This window comes from Polypterus senegalus, chromosome 3, assembly GCF_016835505.1.
Source record: "Polypterus senegalus isolate Bchr_013 chromosome 3, ASM1683550v1, whole genome shotgun sequence".
NCBI lineage: Eukaryota > Metazoa > Chordata > Cladistia > Polypteriformes > Polypteridae > Polypterus > Polypterus senegalus.
In genome coordinates, this window is record NC_053156.1 from 30,450,696 (window position 1) to 30,469,030 (window position 18,335).

The 18,335-nt window shown below is 40.9% G+C and overlaps 1 protein-coding gene across 1 annotated transcript in view; it reads right to left on the reverse strand.

Annotated features, from left to right (window-relative positions):
• Nucleotides 1–267: 267 nt before the first annotated feature.
• The window catches only part of LOC120526448 (extracellular calcium-sensing receptor-like), a 43,552-nt gene continuing 25,484 nt past the window's right edge, over nucleotides 268–18,335 (reverse strand). The window contains exons 7-9 of the mRNA XM_039749614.1: nucleotides 5,294–5,371; nucleotides 589–686; nucleotides 268–292 (exon numbers count right to left, since the gene is read on the reverse strand). Coding sequence (XP_039605548.1) covers nucleotides 268–292; nucleotides 589–686; nucleotides 5,294–5,371 — 201 coding nt within the window. The remainder of the gene's footprint in view (nucleotides 293–588; nucleotides 687–5,293; nucleotides 5,372–18,335) is intronic.

Sequence of the window (18,335 nt, forward strand, 5' to 3'; positions counted from 1 at the left end):
AGGATTGTTAATTAAACACAAAGGCAACGTCAAAGGTTTGGGGAATCTTCCCATATATTGCAGATGTCAGGTGAATGACTAACACCTTTACAGACTGGAGTTCAAAACAGAACTGATTATAACAAAGAGGAGGCAGTATATATGGTCGGTGGAAGGAAATGGCATCATGAGTATGTGGCATTCTGGAACTGGAAGTGACATCAGGAGGAGGCAGGATATGATGGACCATAGCTGGAAGTGATGTTGTCTGGGGACCGGAAGTGATGGTTAGGCTGAGGGTTCTTCTGTTGTCCTGTAGAAAGAGATGAGAAAGATTTAAAGGATAGTGCTAACCTCTGGTCTGGCAGGCAAATGCACTTATTTGAGCCCATATACGGTCTCTTAATCGTATGTGTGTGACAGGGTCATTTATAGCCTAGCTGGCATTGCTTTGACATTAAACCAACAGGGACACATACAGTACCTGTTGCAATGCGTAATTCCAGATCAAATGGATCTTGCTGTATTTCTGGAGAAGACAAACCAGACCACATCATATCCAGACCCTGGGGTGGGGACTCTAGGTTGTTGCAGTTTCAGAACTCTTACTTGTAGAAACCGTTCCAGATGATAGAGCCATCTGGGCCATTCTTCACAGTGACTGCCGCAGACATCATGTTCTCATAAGTCATATTGCCACCAACAATCTGAAAGACATTTGAAACACTATAGCTCCCCTACATTAAGAATATGACCCTCCCCAGCTGAACTACAGTAGACCATTTTACACTTTAGAAATATTGATCTATACCCAAAGACAAGATTCTTAACCAAAGTGTTGATCAGTCCTCAGTATCTAGTTGCAGATCAGAGTAGCCATCACATTTTACCACACCAAACATTTGCCAATCACTTTTGGGTGCACATTCCCAGAGAAGCCTCAGCAGGTTTACATATATACCCAGATAGATGGTTACCTTAATCATAGTACCAGAGGCACTGACTGTAAACTGATACATGACAAAGCCAGACAGGCTGGTTATGTGACTACACAGGTGGGTGTACACAGTACTCCAGATGAGGCCTCACCAGTACATTGCAAAGCTTGAGCATAACTGCCTTGGACTTGTACTGTACACATCAGGCCGCTATATAACCTGACATTCTGTTAGCCTTCTTAATGGCTTCTGAACAATGTCTGACAGTTGATAGTGCCCAGTCTACTATGACTCCTAAATCCTTCTGATCAGGTGTACCTCACTTTGTGTACTCAATTCTAACATTTTTACTTCCTACGTGTAATACTTTACATTTACTTACATTAAATCTCATCTGCCACAAATCTGCACAAGCCTGTATACTGTCCTAGTCCCTCTGTAATGATTTAATGGATTCTAGATTATTTGAAAATCCACCTAGTTTGGGATTGTCTGCAAACGTAACCAGCTTGTTACTTATATTCCTATCCAAATCATTTATATATATATTCATAATAACAGTGATGCTAGAACACCATTTGTAACATCAGCCGATTCTGAAGAGGTTCCTTGCATCATAACCCTCTTCTTCCTGTGTCTGAGCTATTTCTTGTCCCGTCTACACACAACACCCTGAACTCTCATTTGTTTACTTTGATGCCCAACCTCTCATGTGGCACCTAATCAAATACATTCTGAAAGTCAAGATAAATAGCATCAAATGCTCCACTTTGATTAAATCTTTTTGCTGCTTCCACATTGATTTCCAGCATGTTAGTAAAATACGACATCCTGACCTTGCACAATAAACAATTTCTCAAAAGTATTGCAGGTGTAGTTATATTATTAGAAAAAAATAGTTTAGTGCATTTTATTTTTATTTTTGTTGTTGTTATTGTTGCTTACATGTTGCCTACATTTTCATACCAGCTTCTCCCAGTGCTGGGTTACAGGGATGAGGACAATGCATTTTCTGGCATCGCTGGGAACAGTGCAGGAAACAGCCCTGGACAGAGTCCCCCAAACCTAGCTCACCTGAAACTTTGAGCGCTGCTGGTATAGCATAATGGTGCTCAGCAGTACATTAGAAAACATTGACAGTACTCTAAGCTGAAATTGAAAGAGCACTGCTCAGAAAACTATCATAGAGAGAATGTGCATCAGACAGCTTCCGGTAAGATAATTGAACCCATGATGTTTGAACTGTAAAACTGCACACTACAATGTTTCAAAGTTACACTAAACAGTACTTACAAATGAAATGTAGCATCAAGTCTTTCAGCAAGTGCGGTGTTCTCAATAGAGTGATCAGAATCTGACTCAAGCCTTATGCATAACAGTGCATAAAGATGAACTGTCACACAAGCAATTTACAAGGGATGTTCAAAAAGTTTCTACACTTTTTTTAACTCTTAAGAGACAAATTATATCACTTTCTATATAGTCACATTCGTTTGCAATGCAATATTCTTAGCGTCGTACCAACTTTTTAATGCGCAATTACTACTCCTGCCTTCACCGTTTTTAACAAAAATATAAAGTGCGAAAACGTTTTGAACATCCTTCATATTTCCTGACTTTTATGCACAGCTGTGCATAAATATAGTACAAATGTCCAATCATAGACAACAATACATCAATGGAAAAGATTAAAGCTCAGCTATCTGGTGGTAGTGTGCTTTTCACTGTATGTGGCTCTGCCTCGGCAGGATGTTTGATAAAAGCAGTTTCATTTAGTTTAGATGCACTGCTTGCCTCAGAATATACATGTACAAATTACATATCTCTCTATTTTAATAAAAAAATTCCTGGGACGACACGTGACTTTTTCAGAGAGATACTTTCATGTCCCGCGAGACAAGACTTTGTGCCAAGAGATTTAACCACACTCGGGGCCGAAAATAAAAGACAAAGAATAGATGACAAAGCAGAACATGGTAAAAAATTCAAAAACGTTGGCGAGATACACATACAGATCAGGTTAGAGATAATGAAAGTACTCAAATTCGAAAGTCTCAAAAAAAAAATGATAGTAAAGATTGAATTAGCGCAAACAAACAGAAATTATTACTCAGTAAAATAACGGAACAGCGAAGAGATTGAATATATTGTTCAGATTTAAACTTTAAGTCGGAGACATGTAGATCATCTAATTCATGTTGCCATCAGGGAAAGGTATTGATTCTTCCCAATAAGGAGTCGTATCTGCGAGAATTAAAAGATTTGTTGTTTGGTGAAAGTGAAATCCACACACGTGAGTGGCAGAATCCGAATACAGGGTCACGGGGTCTGCTGGAGTGACAGGCACGGAGCACAGGTCAGGGGGGTTTGCATGTCTTTGGAAGGAAACTGGAGCGCCGGAGGTGAGACACGGGAGGAGATGCCCCTGGCTACCACTTTCAGGAGGAGATGCCCCCTGGTTTTAATAATAAAAGAGAGCAGACAACAAAGAAAATTATTATTTATTTGAAAGAAGGCATCCTTGGTTATGTAAGAAAAGCCATGATTGTTTTTGATTGACTTGTGAGTTCCCTGCAATGTACATAAACAACTTTGAAATATGGCTGTGTCCCACTGGCTTGTTACCTTGTAAATAAATGGCTACAGTTACTTCAGAGAGAGAAATCATAGTGAGAATAGTGCACAGACAAGGTGTGGGCTGACACAGGGACAGATCAGTTGATGTCACCAGGAGGTTTTCCACTCACAGTGTTCTGAAGCAATCCCTGCATGGCTGAATAAAGGAGCTCTCCATTTTGCTCATACAAGAAGAAGAACCACTTCTGAGCCTGATGTTACGGGTTCATTACTGATCACCTGCAGTTCACCTCAGTGCAAATCTTCAAACGAGATTCTACATGGTGTCAGCCCATGACCATTCAGAATTTAAATTGGAAACTTGATTGCACGAGCAGTAGGCAAACTGTCATCTGCAGGAATCAAGAAACAGAAAACAGCTTTTGCAAGACACCAGGGTTGGAATGCAAGAGGCTTTCCATTTAATAAGTTTTCCTGTGGAGAAGGCTCAGTAATGTGAGAGAAAGCACATTTTTATAAACTTTTCATGTGTAAGAATGTCATTTTTTTAAGAAACACATTGTACCTCCATGGTAATTTGAATGAGAGACATAAATAGAATTGATTATAACAGGGTGTGGGTGATTACCTTCATTACACAGGTGTGGATAAAAAGCACAAGTAAACGCACAAGTGTGAAGAAGTCTTTCGGGACCAATACCCACTTTGTTAGACATGTACAAATAGAGGGCATCTTCTTGGCTCATATATGAAATATAATTCTCCACCGGACCATGGGTTGGCGCTGTCACAAAAACGTTTAGCCTCAGAGCAGAGAGCAGCTGGCTGAGAGAACTTTAACATTACTTCCTCTGATGTCACTAAGCTTCCACCTCTTTCATCCCATTCTGGATATACTGTAAGACCAACATCATGGCAACTGGGAGAAGAAGACTGTTACTCCATTAGCAACCTATCAGAGAAAGAGAGAACAGATCCACAAGGTCCTCAATATCATATTCATTGTGTTCTGCTTACTTACATTTAATTGACGTGCAAGGCTCACCCTGCTGGTGAACCAACCCTTTATCTTGTTAATTCTGATTCTATACCACTTGTTTTCTATCCCCAAGAAACATTTAAACCCGCCAAAACGTTTTACTGAGTGTTGTGTTTCTCAATTGTAAAATAATCAGCAAAGTGAATTTTAGTGTCCATTTTGTGAAACTGTATGCAAATTGACACTTCCCTCTTTTTCCCATCACTGCTGCCAATAATCAATGAGATATAAATAATAAAGGAACCAGCAGCTTAACATTTATCTTGGTTCCACTTACACCTGTCTGTGTTTATCAAGAATGTTTTGGAAAAAAAATGAATGCAAGATATTAAAGAACTGAAAAATACTAATCAGCTCTGGTCCACAAATTAAGAAGATGATATCCTCTAAAAGGAAAAATCGACAATGTAAAAATTAACTGATGTGCCAGAATGACAATGATAATAGTCATAAAATTAAATATTTAGTTATGAGCAAGGGTTGGCATCTAATTAAGAAACTGTGCAGAAACAAAAACATCTGGGACCAAACTTTAACACCCTTGATTTAAAGACGTATTTTGTTTTTTCACTCTGTGAATGTATTTTCTTCAGTGAACAACAGGTTTTCTCTAGATATTTGTATCCAGCCCAGCAAACAGGTCCTCCAACATACAGGGAAAACTTGGGGTTTGGTGGCAGAACTGGCACTCCAGCCACCATAAAAATCCTCACACTCTTCCAGTGTGGTGCTGAGGTGTCGCCCGCTGCACTCAGGTCCCAATCCAGGTGGTTCGTCGTGTGGTGGGTGCAGCAACAGCTATCAGCACATGCTTCCAAACTCCTCCTCCTCTAGGTAACTGAAAAAAAACAAATACTAGCATTTTTGATCTCTTTGAGAAAATCATTACGTGGCAAAGACAGAGTTTTATCTCTATGAAAGATATTATTTTGTACAATTCCTAGATGCTTATGGGAATGATTTGCCAGCAGCCATGCCACCTGGACTTGTGAACAGATAATCCAGCTGAAGCTCATCATGTTTAGGTTTTGCCAGTACAGTACTTGGACTGAGACCAGTCAGGAAAGCCTGGGTCGCTGGTGAAAGAAGTGTTGGTAAGACGATTCAGTATCTCCAAGCATGACATATAATCATTTACAGGACATTTACAACACATAAGTTAGAAAATGTATACATGGAGTAACATTCAGGTGTATTTGAGGGTGAAACACACTGTGGCCCACAATGAACTGAGTTCAGTAGTTCTAGAACCTACTCAATGCATTTCATGGTGATGGCAGCCAAAGGCTGTTTCACCAGAACTGGACAAAATGCAGAAAACAGGCCTGGATGTGACTCTTGTCCTTCACAAACACCACTCTTACTCACATACCCACATAAACACACACACACACACTCATACGTATACATCCCATATTCAAACACATTTCCAATTGACAAATAACAGCAAAATTAGAACCATTCACTCCAGTGTTTGAGGTTATTCAATCACCTGCACACAGGTATGTTGTCACCTTAATTTAGTCACCAACTCTTTAGTCTTTTGTCACCTCAAGCATGCCTCCCACTCCTTTTTCTGCTGCTACAGTTCTAATTTCACCCGTGAATGTGTCTGTTGAGTCATATGTTTCTGCTGATGCAACACTATTTCAGGAACCAACAACTTCAATGTTTTTTGTCAAATCTTTTCAGCTACCAATCCCTGAAGATGTTGTAGTCCTTGCTGAGTTTTTCACCCCTATGTATGACTGTTTCTTTTGTCTCTTTATCACCATTTTCCGTCTTTGCTGTTGAAACTGAGCCTAATGTCCTGGATAGGAGACCAAAGAAGAAAGCTGTGGTTACTGCTGGGTGAGGTGTTGTTAAAGTCATCAGAGGCACTTACCCATTGTTCTGTGTATGGATACCAATATCCCAGGGCAGTGATGGGGAGACTGTGCTGAAAATAATGGTGCTGTCCTTCGGATGAGATGTAACACCAAGGTAATGACTCTCAGGGACGCGTCTTTGCTAAAGCATATTACACAACTTTCAGTTGGGGGGCATGTCAAACTTGATGATTGCAATTGTTGATCTTGTCCCATGAGTATTGTTTTGATGTTGCTACACTGGTTACCTGTGTCTTTCAGAATTGACTTTAAAATTCTGCTTATAGTTTACAAAGCCTTAAATAATCTCACTCCATCTTATATATCGGAATGTCTGACACCCTATATTCCAAATCGTAATCTTAGATCATCAAATGAGTGTCTCCTTAGAATTCCAAAAGCTAAACTTAAAAGAAGTGGTGAGGCGGCCTTCTGCTGCTATGCACCTAAAATCTGGAATAGCCTGCCGATAGGAATTCGCCAGGCTGATACAGTAGAGCACTTTAAAACACTGCTGAAAACACATTACTTTAACATGGCCTTTTTATAACTTCAATTTATCTTAATCCTGATACTCTGTATGTTCAATTCATCATAATAACTACTCATGGTGGCTCTAAAATCTGTACTGACCCCTACTCTCTCTTCTGTTTCTTTTCCGGTTTCTCTGTGGTGGCGGCCTGCGCCACCACCAACCTACTCAAAGCACCATGATGCCCCAGAATTGATGGACTAAAAGCCAGAAGTCCACGTGATCATCATCATCATCATCAAATCCTTCCGTGAAAACCATAAATACAAAGAGGACTGTTTCATTTATGTTAGGTAGATTGCCCAGAGGGGACCGGGCGGTCTCATGGTCTGGAATCCCTGCAGATTTTTTTTTTTTCTCCGGCCGTCTGGAGTTTTTTTGTTTTTTGTTTTTTCTGTCCCCCCTGGCCATTGGACCTTACTCTTATTCTATGTTAATTAATGCTGACTTATTTTATTTTCTTACTGTGTCTCTTATTTTTCTATTCTTCATTATGTAAAGCACTTTGAGCTACATTTTTTTGTATGAAAATGTGCTATATAAATAAATGTTGTTGTTGTTGTTGTTGTTATGTTAGATTACATGACAAGAAATCAGAGAGTGTGACAAATTAAGGCCATGTTACATTACACGTCTTTTTTTAGCAATTTTCAGTCACAGACTTAGTGAGCTGGAAGTGGTTGTGGCATGCTGCTGTGAACGCTGGTCATCTAGTGTGACATTCCCAACAAGTCTGCAACATACCCTGAAAACATCAAACAAGTTTTTCAAATTTATATAATTCAAACTTGATTTTTTAATGTGTCTTAAGTTTGTCTTGTGCTTCTGATATGGATGTAACACTGGAGCACCACAAGGAACAGTCCTGCCTCCTTTCCCTTTACACTGTGCACTTCAGACTGTAAATATAACACCATGTTATGTTATTTGTAGAAATTGTCCAATGACTTTGGATTTACGGGGTGTATTGATAAGGGGGGGATGAGACAGAGTATAGGAGTCAGATGGAGAACTGCAACTTAAAATCAGCAAAACCAAGAAACCCTAACTCTAATTATTGAGCCTCGATGTCCGGTCACTGCTCAGGGAGTGGGTGTAAAGGTGGTGAACTCCTTCAAGTACATCAGGGTGACACAGAGGTACTATATAAGAAAGGGCAAAGCAGGCTCCCTTTTCTTAGAAGACTGAGCTCATTATATGTGGATAAGGATATCATTCATAACTTCTACTACTTTCTGATGGCTAGTCCAGTTTTGTACACTGTGATGTGTTGAGCTAGTAACATCACTTTGAGAAAAAGCCCACCGAAACAACAAGCTAATTAAAAGGGCAGGCTTAGTTATGGGTGGAGTGGTGGCTCTGAGGCTAGGGATTTACACTAGCAATTGGAAGGTTGCTGGTTCAAATCCCGTAAATGCCAAAAAGGGACTCTGCTCTGTTAGGCACTTGAGCAAGGCCCTTAACCTGCAATTGCTCCCTCCTGGGTATGATGCTAATCTGCACCCATCCCTGCATGTAGGCACTCCAGCCACCATAAAAAAGCCTCACACTGTTCCACTCCATCTGAACTAGTGTGGTGCTGAGGTGTCACCCGTTGCATGGCTGCACTTGGGTCCTAATCTGGACCCTGATTGGGTTTGTGGTGGGTGCAGTGCGTGCTCCTAACCTCCTCTTTGTTATGGTTATGCACTCAGAACCCCCTGAAGATAATAGGAAAGAAAACTGTGCTTCACAACAGCAAAACCTTCTTGTGAACTGCAAAGTGAAAATGTTGAAGTCTTTTTTATTGGTCAAAGTAGCTCTAAACCACACCTTCATTTCATTTTATTAGTTGGACTAGCAGAATACCCGCACTTCGCAGCGGAGAAGTAGTGTGTTAAAGAAGTTATGAAAAAGAAAAGGAAATATTTTTAAAATAACGTAAGATGATTGATATATATATATACACAGACACACACACACACATATATAATCATATATATATATACATATATATATATATACAGTATACACACATACATATATATATATATACATTTTGTGCGGCCGGGACGCCCTGGAGTATGAGAGGAGGGCTTCTGCCTCCTCCAGACCGCGAGGGGGCATCCGTCCTGGTTATGTTGGGGGATGCGGATAGAGGGCTTGGAAGCCCAGCCCTGAAGGGACCCGTGGCCACCGCCAGGCGGCGCCCCGATGCCGGTTTATCCCGTGTGGTCCTCGGCCGGGGCGGAAGCTTTGGAGGACCAGAGGAGGGCGTGTGCCTCCTCCAGACCCAGAGGGGGGCATCCGTCCTGGTTATGCAGGAGGCCTCGGGTAGGGGGCTTGGAAGCCCGGCAGGCGGCGCCCCAGTGCCTATTTATCTAGGGAGCCGCCTGGAAGTGCCGGGGGGAAGACTACAGGGGACACCCGGACAGCTTCCGGGTGTGCAGCCGGCACTTCTGCCACACAGGGGTGTGGCCAACTCTAATTGCCGGGAAGCAGCTGGAACCCATCCGGGTTCCCATAAGAGGGGCCGCCTCCCTCCAGTCATTGGTAGATGTCGGGAGGTAGTGAGACAGAGCTGGGGAGAGGACTGGAGGCGGGCAGGAAGAGAAGGCACAGAGACTGTGAGCCCTGGACTTTGGGGGAATCGGTGCAAGAGGCACTGGGGTTGATGCACTACAAACTTGTAAATATTGTAAATAAACGGCGTGTTGGGTGAACTTAAGATGTCCGTCTGTGTGTGTCCGGGCAAGCTTTCACAATATACATATATACATATATATATATATATATATATATATACACACACACACACACATACAGTATATACAGTATATACATATATATACACATATACATATCTACATATATACTGTATATACACATATATATATACAAATCTACATATATATATTAGGGGTGGGTACTCGATTAAAAAAATTAATCCAATTAATTAGAGGCTGTGTAATAATTAATCTTGATTAATCGTATGTAATCGCACACGTAAATTTGCCCCAAATCGCAATTTTTTTTTTTAATTTAAAAGGGTTTTAGTGGGCAACAGAATCAAATAATAGACATGGACATGAATATTGTAAACTGAAGCTCTTTTAATTTCTGAAAAAAAAATGCTTTTAAACTGCATTTGAATTTAAAACAGAAACAAAAATATCATCCCTGGTTAAAATTGGGCAGACTTAAAAATAAAGTGGTAGTTTAAGTACTTTAAGTACATTTTCAGAATGGTATTGTCTTTAAAAAATAATAACCAAAATTTCAACATAAAGTGCAGTTTTTCTTCTTAAAAAAATAAGTCAGAAACATAAAAGGTAATTTGACCAACTTAATCTTTAAACTCTGAGTAACCTCAGCCAAAATTATTTTGTACATTAGGCTAAAACAGTGTGATCATTGAACATTTTGTAATTAGATGTAATTAGAATTACTAACGGTCACGGAAGTCCAATGATCCCCAGTAAGAGCCACAAAGTCCGCTTTCTGTAATGCATCTAATTTTGCTTTTCAGTGTGCTTTTCAGTGTGCAGAAAACCATGCTTTTATCAAGGCTTCGCTCGGGTAGTTTTTTGAAATGAAATTTTCCTCTGATCAGTCGTAGGAACGCACTTCATTCCGACTCTAACATTTTTGTAGCTGTGATGTGTGCATCAGTGTAATGGATGTACCAGGAAATCATGCATTGACAAAAGTTCCCCTTTGCTTGGAATTGAAAGTGTGATTAAATGCGTTATTTTTTGTTATGCAGTACATGCATCGAAGCTTCTCAGCTGTGCTTGTGCTAAGAAAAGGAAAGATTTTAAAAATAACGTAACATGATTCTGCTTTAAACCGCATATTTTTCCATACATCCCAAACCAAGGAGATGTGAGGTTAAAATGAATCGGGAAGCGCGCGTACATACTCAGTACATCCCCTCTCGGGAATCGAACCTCGGATGTCGGCGCTAGAGGCGAATTGTGCCACGGCGTGTGGCTTGTCTATTTGAGAGTATGTAGATTGGGGTATATATATATATTCGCAGCGGAGAAGTAGTGTGTTAAAGAAGGTATGAAAAAGAAAAGGGAACATTTTAAAAATAACGTAACATGATTGTCAATATACAGTAATTGTTTTGTGAGTGTTATTGAGTGTTGCTGTCATCAAGGATTTGATTATCATTATTTCTTTCAATTAGGTTCGTATTTGTAGGATGTGTTGTGTTCAAGTTACATTCTGTGTTTGTCAATCGTTGTAAAGATAAGAGGTTTCATTCATCGATTCGTTTCTTACTGCATCAATAAACAGCTCGTCTTCCTCTTTATCTGAGACGTGACACACTGCATGCACAGGTTTTTTTTTACACTGTGTTCCTTTAGCGGAACATTCACTTTTACCACCGTGTGCTTTGTTTCCGCAGTAGTTGGATTTATGAATATGCTTGTATGTATCAGACGCTTCATATTTTTTTGCTGCCTTCTCAGTTGTGTAATTCAGTTTTTGTTCAGCACTCTTTGGAACTGTTGCTTTTTATCTGTGCACTGCGTCCGTTCACGTGAGCCGCTCGGTGTACATGCATCGAAGATTCCCAGCTGTGCTGGTGCCATCTCGTGTGATGTCCATGGCTGTATTTAATGTTAGCTAAGACCCGGCACTTAAAAGTTTCTCTCGCAGTTTCGCTGAGTTTGTGTCAAACACCACCCTGACCATCTCATCTTCCTCTGCATAAGCACAGTCCTTCACCCGTGAATATTTAGCGGCAGTGTTTCTATTGGATTGCCGCTGACGGACGGCCTTATATGGGCAGGCACTAAATTACAAACGCCAGCGGCAGCCTGTCTATGAACTTCATTTAAAGTGTAGGTTTACATCGTGCTTTGTTTCCGAAGTAGCAGCACTCATCAATATGGTTGTATATGTCACTCGCTCGCTTCTTATTGTTTAGCTGCCTTCTCAATTATATAATGCATGTTTTCTTCAGCGCTTTTTTGAGCTCTTCCTGGTTCTCTACGTACTGCGTTGATAGTCAGTTCGCGTGATTACGTGGGAGGCATGATGACGTCACACGAAACTCCGCCCCCCACAGCCATCCATCTCAACTCCATTACAGTATATGGAGAAAAACAGCTTCCAGTTATGACCATTACGCGTAGAATTTCGAAATGAAACGTGCCCAACTTTTGTAAGGAAGCTGTAAGGAATGAGCCTGCCAAATTTCAGCCTTCTACCTACACGGGAAGTTGGAGAATTAGTGATGAGTGAGTCAGTGAGTCAGTCAGTCAGTGAGGGCTTTGCCTTTTATTAGTATAGATTCCCTGCTTGTGAATTCCTAACTCCAATCATCAGCACAGGGGTTCACGTATTTTTTCGAACCTATGTGTATGAATATACTGTATGAATAATGTAATCACTATGTGCAAGAACAATGCAATAATTTTGTGTTATTAGTTAAGACAAATTTTTGTTCTTTTTGTAACTTAGATTAAGATCCAACCATATTTTAAAACAAATTTATTCATAAATGTGGTTAGTTCAAAAGGGTTCAAATACTTTTCCATGCCTATATAAGGTTAATTTATAGTGAAACCCCAGACAGCTCATCTCCATTGAGGATTTAGGGCAATTCAATTAAACGGGGTGAATAGTTACAAGATTAGTTGTTTTTTGTTCTACATTTATGATTTATTTAGACCACTTTGAAGAGGAGCCAGCCTTAGATGAGAAGCCATTCAACTCACACTGAGCTAATTCATGTTAACCTAACAGACCTAAATAGAACCCAGGGGCCTCATTTAAGACTTTATGTAGAAGTGTGAAAATTTGTGCCTGCAAAACAAAAAAAAAAACAAAAAAAAAACAGGGAAATACATGTGCCAATTGATTGTGCATTTGTATGCAATTTTAATTTAATAGCATTTTTATGTCGATATATCTCGATGTTTGTGTGGGAATTTGTGAATGAAGAATTTGAACCAGTTTTTGTGAGTACACAAGCTTCATAAATGAGGTGTGCTGGTCCTTAGAGCTGAGTAACAGCAGCAGTAACCACTGTGCCATCCTATGAGTGGGTTATTATTAACTGAATTTTCTGTACAGGGCTGTGTGGGAATAAAAGGAGGAGAAACAATGAAGGTATAAGTGTTATTAATCTATTCTAGGAAAGAAATCCTTTGGATGACATCCTCAGAAAATAACTATATCTAATATAAGAATGACCTGATATTATAGATGTAAATCATAGTATTAATAAGAAGTTCTGTGGTCAACAGGGATTGGATTTGGATTAAGCAATTGGGTTAAAACAAAAACCTTAAGACACTGCGATCCTCCAAAACTGAACCAGAGGACCACTACTTTATCTAAAAAAAAATACAAGCGTAATTTAATTAAGATTGCTGGCAATTTTGAAGAATTCATTTATTCATATATTGCTTTTGGGAGTACAGTCTCTGATAATCTAAACTGGCATGCCTACTACATGGAGAAAACTTCATAAAATCTCATTTTCCCTTTCTCTATAGTTATTCAGCAATGGTCTTCTTTCCCATCAGATAGTCACGAGTGTTCCACTGTGGTCTTAGAAGAATTATGTAGCATTTTGGGTAAAAAATGCAAACTTCAAGGCCGGCACTTGATGACAAGATGGCAAATATCTCAACAGCAACCATGTACTTCCCTTTTGTGCTGATATAAGCAGGGATGAAGGACAGCCACACACTAACAAATACCACCATGCTGAATGTGATGAACTTTGCCTCATTGAAGCTGTCTGGAAGTTTCCGTGCTAAAAAAGCCACAATAAAACTGATAAAAGCAAGCATGCCCATGTATCCCAGCATGCACCAGAAGGCCAGGGAGGATCCTTCATTACACTCCAAAATTATTGTTCCAGTATGTGCTTTAGTGTTGTTCTCTGGGAAGGGTGGAGATGCTCCAAGCCATGTCACACAGATCATGATCTGGAAATTGGAAGCACAGTGTTGGTGACATATTTTATATTATACCTAAGAATAGTGCAACCCTATTTTCCAAAAAAAAAAAAAAATAGCCTTACTTATTTTCTACTACTATGGGGATGAAATGAAAAATTTGGATTCCATGACACTACAAACAAAGTTTACAAATGCTGAAAATCATGTGGTGGACCTACACATAGGATAGCATAAAATGTCTCATGTATATTAATTTTGGGGGTCTGATTCATGTATTTTCTAAAAGGTGACAGAGGCTAGATACACAAAACCAGCTTAACTTTAAAATGGGCAGAAGTGACCAAACCGGAAACAAATAAGGAGCAGTACAGTGAGAAAAGATGATATTATAATCATTAAAGACTTAAACAAGTAAAAAAAAAATGGAAACATTGCATGACATTCAGGTGTGTTCAGAGACTTGTTGAAAGCGGGAGTATTTTTACACTTTCAGTCACTTCTTCAGGGACTTGTAGTCACGGTGTAGTTTATTTATTCTAAATTGGCCCAAGTGTATGTTTAGTGTTTGCGTGTGTGTCTGTGTGCTCGCCCTGTAATGAACTGGCGCCTGTCCAGGGTTTGCAACGCTACAAGCAGAACATGCAGCAGCAGCAAGACAGCAGCTGATCCGACTGCATCTCCTTAGCATGAGTTCAGCCCTTCACGACGCAAGTAATCAAGAGATGCGAAGTGGCTGGCGCGCAGCCCCCTAGGGAAAATGCACACAACCACCCACCCACACCAGGGCCAATTTAGCTGCATGTCTTTGGACTGTGTGAGGAAACTGAAGCCCCCATAGGAAACTCACGCAGACATGGGGAGAATATGCAAACTCTACATAGGAATTACCTGGGACCCAAACCCTATTCTCCTTATTGAAAGGCAGCAACACTTCACCACTGTGCTGCCTTGGCCTACACATATTTCATAATATTTAAATACTTTCCCATAGCATTATAAACTATTTTTATAGTATTTCACCCTTTTCAGTAGAGTTTGCTTACTTCATTATATTCAGTGAATTCTGAGAAATGACACAGATGCCAACAACACTGAATTCTAAAGGACAGTAATTACTTCCCCATCATTTATCTGTTTTCTGCTATTTTTTAAATGTTTTAGCCTTTTAAAAAACTCTTATCATTTTAGAAATCCAGCCATACCAATGTAAACAGGGTCATCCAGTTTTTCATTTCTTTCCTTGTACAAAACACCAGTCTATCGCAAGTCACGAAACCCCCAATAATACCTGTCATAATTTTGAACAGTAACATCTCAAGTTCTTTGTGGATTTCGGTTCTGCATTTAATACAGTCATAGCAGAGCTTCTCCATAGCAAACATCTCAGTATGAATGTGGACTATGCCACGCGTCTCTGAATCTCTGACTTTCTATATAATAGATGTCAGACAGTGAAGATGGGTGAATGTCAGTCAGAGTCCCTGACCCTGAGCTCAGAGTTCACTCAGAGCTATGTTCTGTTTCCTCTCCTTTTGTTTTATGTACACCAGTGACTGCACCTCTGGTGATTCACCCAAAGTTTGTTGATGAAACCACCCTGATTGGCCTGATCACAGACACGGATGAGGTGCCACATCTGAGGGGGGTGGATTAGCTGGCCATTTGGTCCTCAACAATCTTAACTTATATTCCTTGAAAGCAGTAGAAATGACTATAAATTTTAGGAGACAGCCCTCACCTCCTACTCCCCTAGTTTTAAATGATGTCACTGTCAACAGGGTAGAATCATTTACATTTATTGACACAACTATCACTCACAATCTGAAATGGGATGAAAACGTAACAGCAGTGGATGTTTTTTCTCTGTCATCTCAAAAGGTTTAACCTTTCCCAGTCAGTGCCAGTACAGTTTTACACAGTTGTCACTGAAAGCATTCTCGCTTTCTCATTACCAGTCTGGTGTGACAGCGCATCTGCTCAACCCAAACATAAACTGCAGTTTGTTATTCGGACAGAGGAAATGATTGTATGACTAAAACTGGACTCCAGTGTGGTCCTGTATACATCACGAGTCAGGAAATAAGCTGGAAATAAAAGCCAAGACTACACTCATTTGGGCAACCATCTTCCTCAGTCGTTACCATTAAGGAAAGGTTAGCATTCACTAAAGGTAAAAACTACTAGATATAGAAACAGCCTCCTTCCTATTGCAGTCATTATGGTTAAACACGGCCTCTGATTCATTTCTGTCTGACCAGATTTCTCTTTTCCTCCATTCAATATGAATTATGTTATTGGACTTATCTCTCTATTATATAAAAAAATCTTGGGTCGAGGCATGACCTTCTCGGAGACATTTTAACATCCCGTGAGACAAGGCTGTTAGCTAAAAGGATAGTTGCTGTACAGGCTTTTAAATGTTGGAAGCACTGCACAACATGCAGATCATGCAGCACGACAGCAGGAAGCCAACAGCAGATCGAGCACAGATGAGGTAAAAAAAATGTTCTCCATTGTATTACCATTTAAGAGAGGGTTTTGGAGGAGCAACTGCATCTCCTTAGCGTGCGTTCAGCCCCCCTCTGCAAAACGCGAGTGGCAGAGACGCCCAGGGGGTATGGGGTCGGGGGTGGGCGAGCCGGGGGCGGAGGCCCCTAGTCTAATATACTACTGGACAGGAGTGCAATTATATATTGTGTATATAATATTGCATATATATTGTTTTATATATTTGTGTTTGCTGTATATATGTTGGATTGGTGTCATGCATTGTACACTGTTTTGTTTAATACTATGTGCCTTGTTATATGAATGGATGATACACCAAGAGAAATTCTTAGAAACTACGCTGCCTTTCAATAAAGTTCAAGTACAAGTTCTAAATAACAGCATACAAATGGATTTGTTTTTTGCAATGATTATGATATTCCTTGTATGCTGTATCAGTGGGTCGCCAAACAATGTGCCTTATTGGCTGTTAGAAACATTGGAAATTTCAGTACAGGTAGAGTTGGCGACTCATCATTATTGGACAAATCTGAGATTTGATTTATCATTAACATTTGAAAGCTGAGTGGTTGTAGGATTTCCAGCACCCACTGCAAATGCTGGAAGAGCTAGCGGTGATATTTTCACTTGCCATTGGGGTATCACCAACATCTTCAAGTGCTGATATCATACTCTGGAATGTTTTGCTAATAAAACTTCAAAGGGTTGTTTGTCGTGACATTGTTCACCATAACTTGCCTTGTTCACATTTCTCTCCAACAGGACATAATATAACTAAGGTAAGTTCAAAAAGCTACTGGTTGATGGCTTCCTTTTTTAATGCTTGTGACTGGAAAAAACTGAAATCCAATCTTATTTTCTAAACCTAGTTACTCGGATGTGTGCAGTAAAATCACCGTCAATGTAAGCAGAAATAACCAATGAGAAAAGTGAGTGGGCATAGGCCTACCTAGGCCCTATACTGGCGCTGCACCTGAGACACATGAATATGACACTAAAGTAATTGTATCCTGTTTGTAAACAGTGTTGTTAACATTTCGATACAATTAAGGAAGCAAACTCGACAGCAGTTGTTCGTAATTTCTGTCCTGGAGACACCATATGGCTGCAGGTGTTTTTGCCAGCCAGCTTCTGTTTTTATTGAACTTCTAGCCTACTTAAGCAAGCTGCTACTTCCCTGTTTCTATGTTTTGGTGTCAATGTACATATTAGTTTTGTAAAATTTTCTTTGAATATGCCAAGCATTTATGTACGTTACATTGAAATAATTAAAGGTTTTTAGGATTTTCATCATTATCATGAAGCAGGTGTTCTGATAAGCATGTTAGAGGGTCTGACTCTGAAACTGCTTATCTTTGGTCTTATGTGGTGTGGTCTCCAGCCCGGCCGGGACGCCCAGGAGGACGTGAGGAGGGCTTGTGCCTCCTCCAGACCGCGAGGGGGCGTCCGTCCTGGTTCTGTTGGGAGCCACAGGTCGAGGGCATGGAAGCCCTACCCTGTAGGGGCCCGTGGCCACTGCCAGGCGGCGCCCCGATGCCGGTTCATCCCGTGTGGCCCTCGGCCGGGGATGGAGCCCGGCCGGGACGCCTTAGAGGACCGGAGGAGGGCGTGTGCCTCCTCCAGAACGAGTGGGGCGTCCGTCCTGGTTAGACAGGGGGCCTCGGGTACAGGGCTTGGAAGCCCAGCCCTGTAGGGACCCGTGGCCACCGCCAGGCGGCGCCCCAGTGCCTGTTTATTCCGGGAGCCTGGCACTTCCGCCACACCAGGAAGTGCCGGGGGGAAGACGACCGGGGAGACACGGACGGCCTCCGGTGCAGCCAGCACTTCCGCCACACAGGGTGTGGCCACCGGTAAGTGCCGGGAAGCAGCTGGAGCCCATCCGGCTCCCCATAAAAGGGGCCGCCTCCCTCCAGTCAGCAGTGGATGTCGGGTGGAAGTGGACAGAGCTGGAGAGAGGACAGGAGGCGGCCAGGACAAAGGCACAGA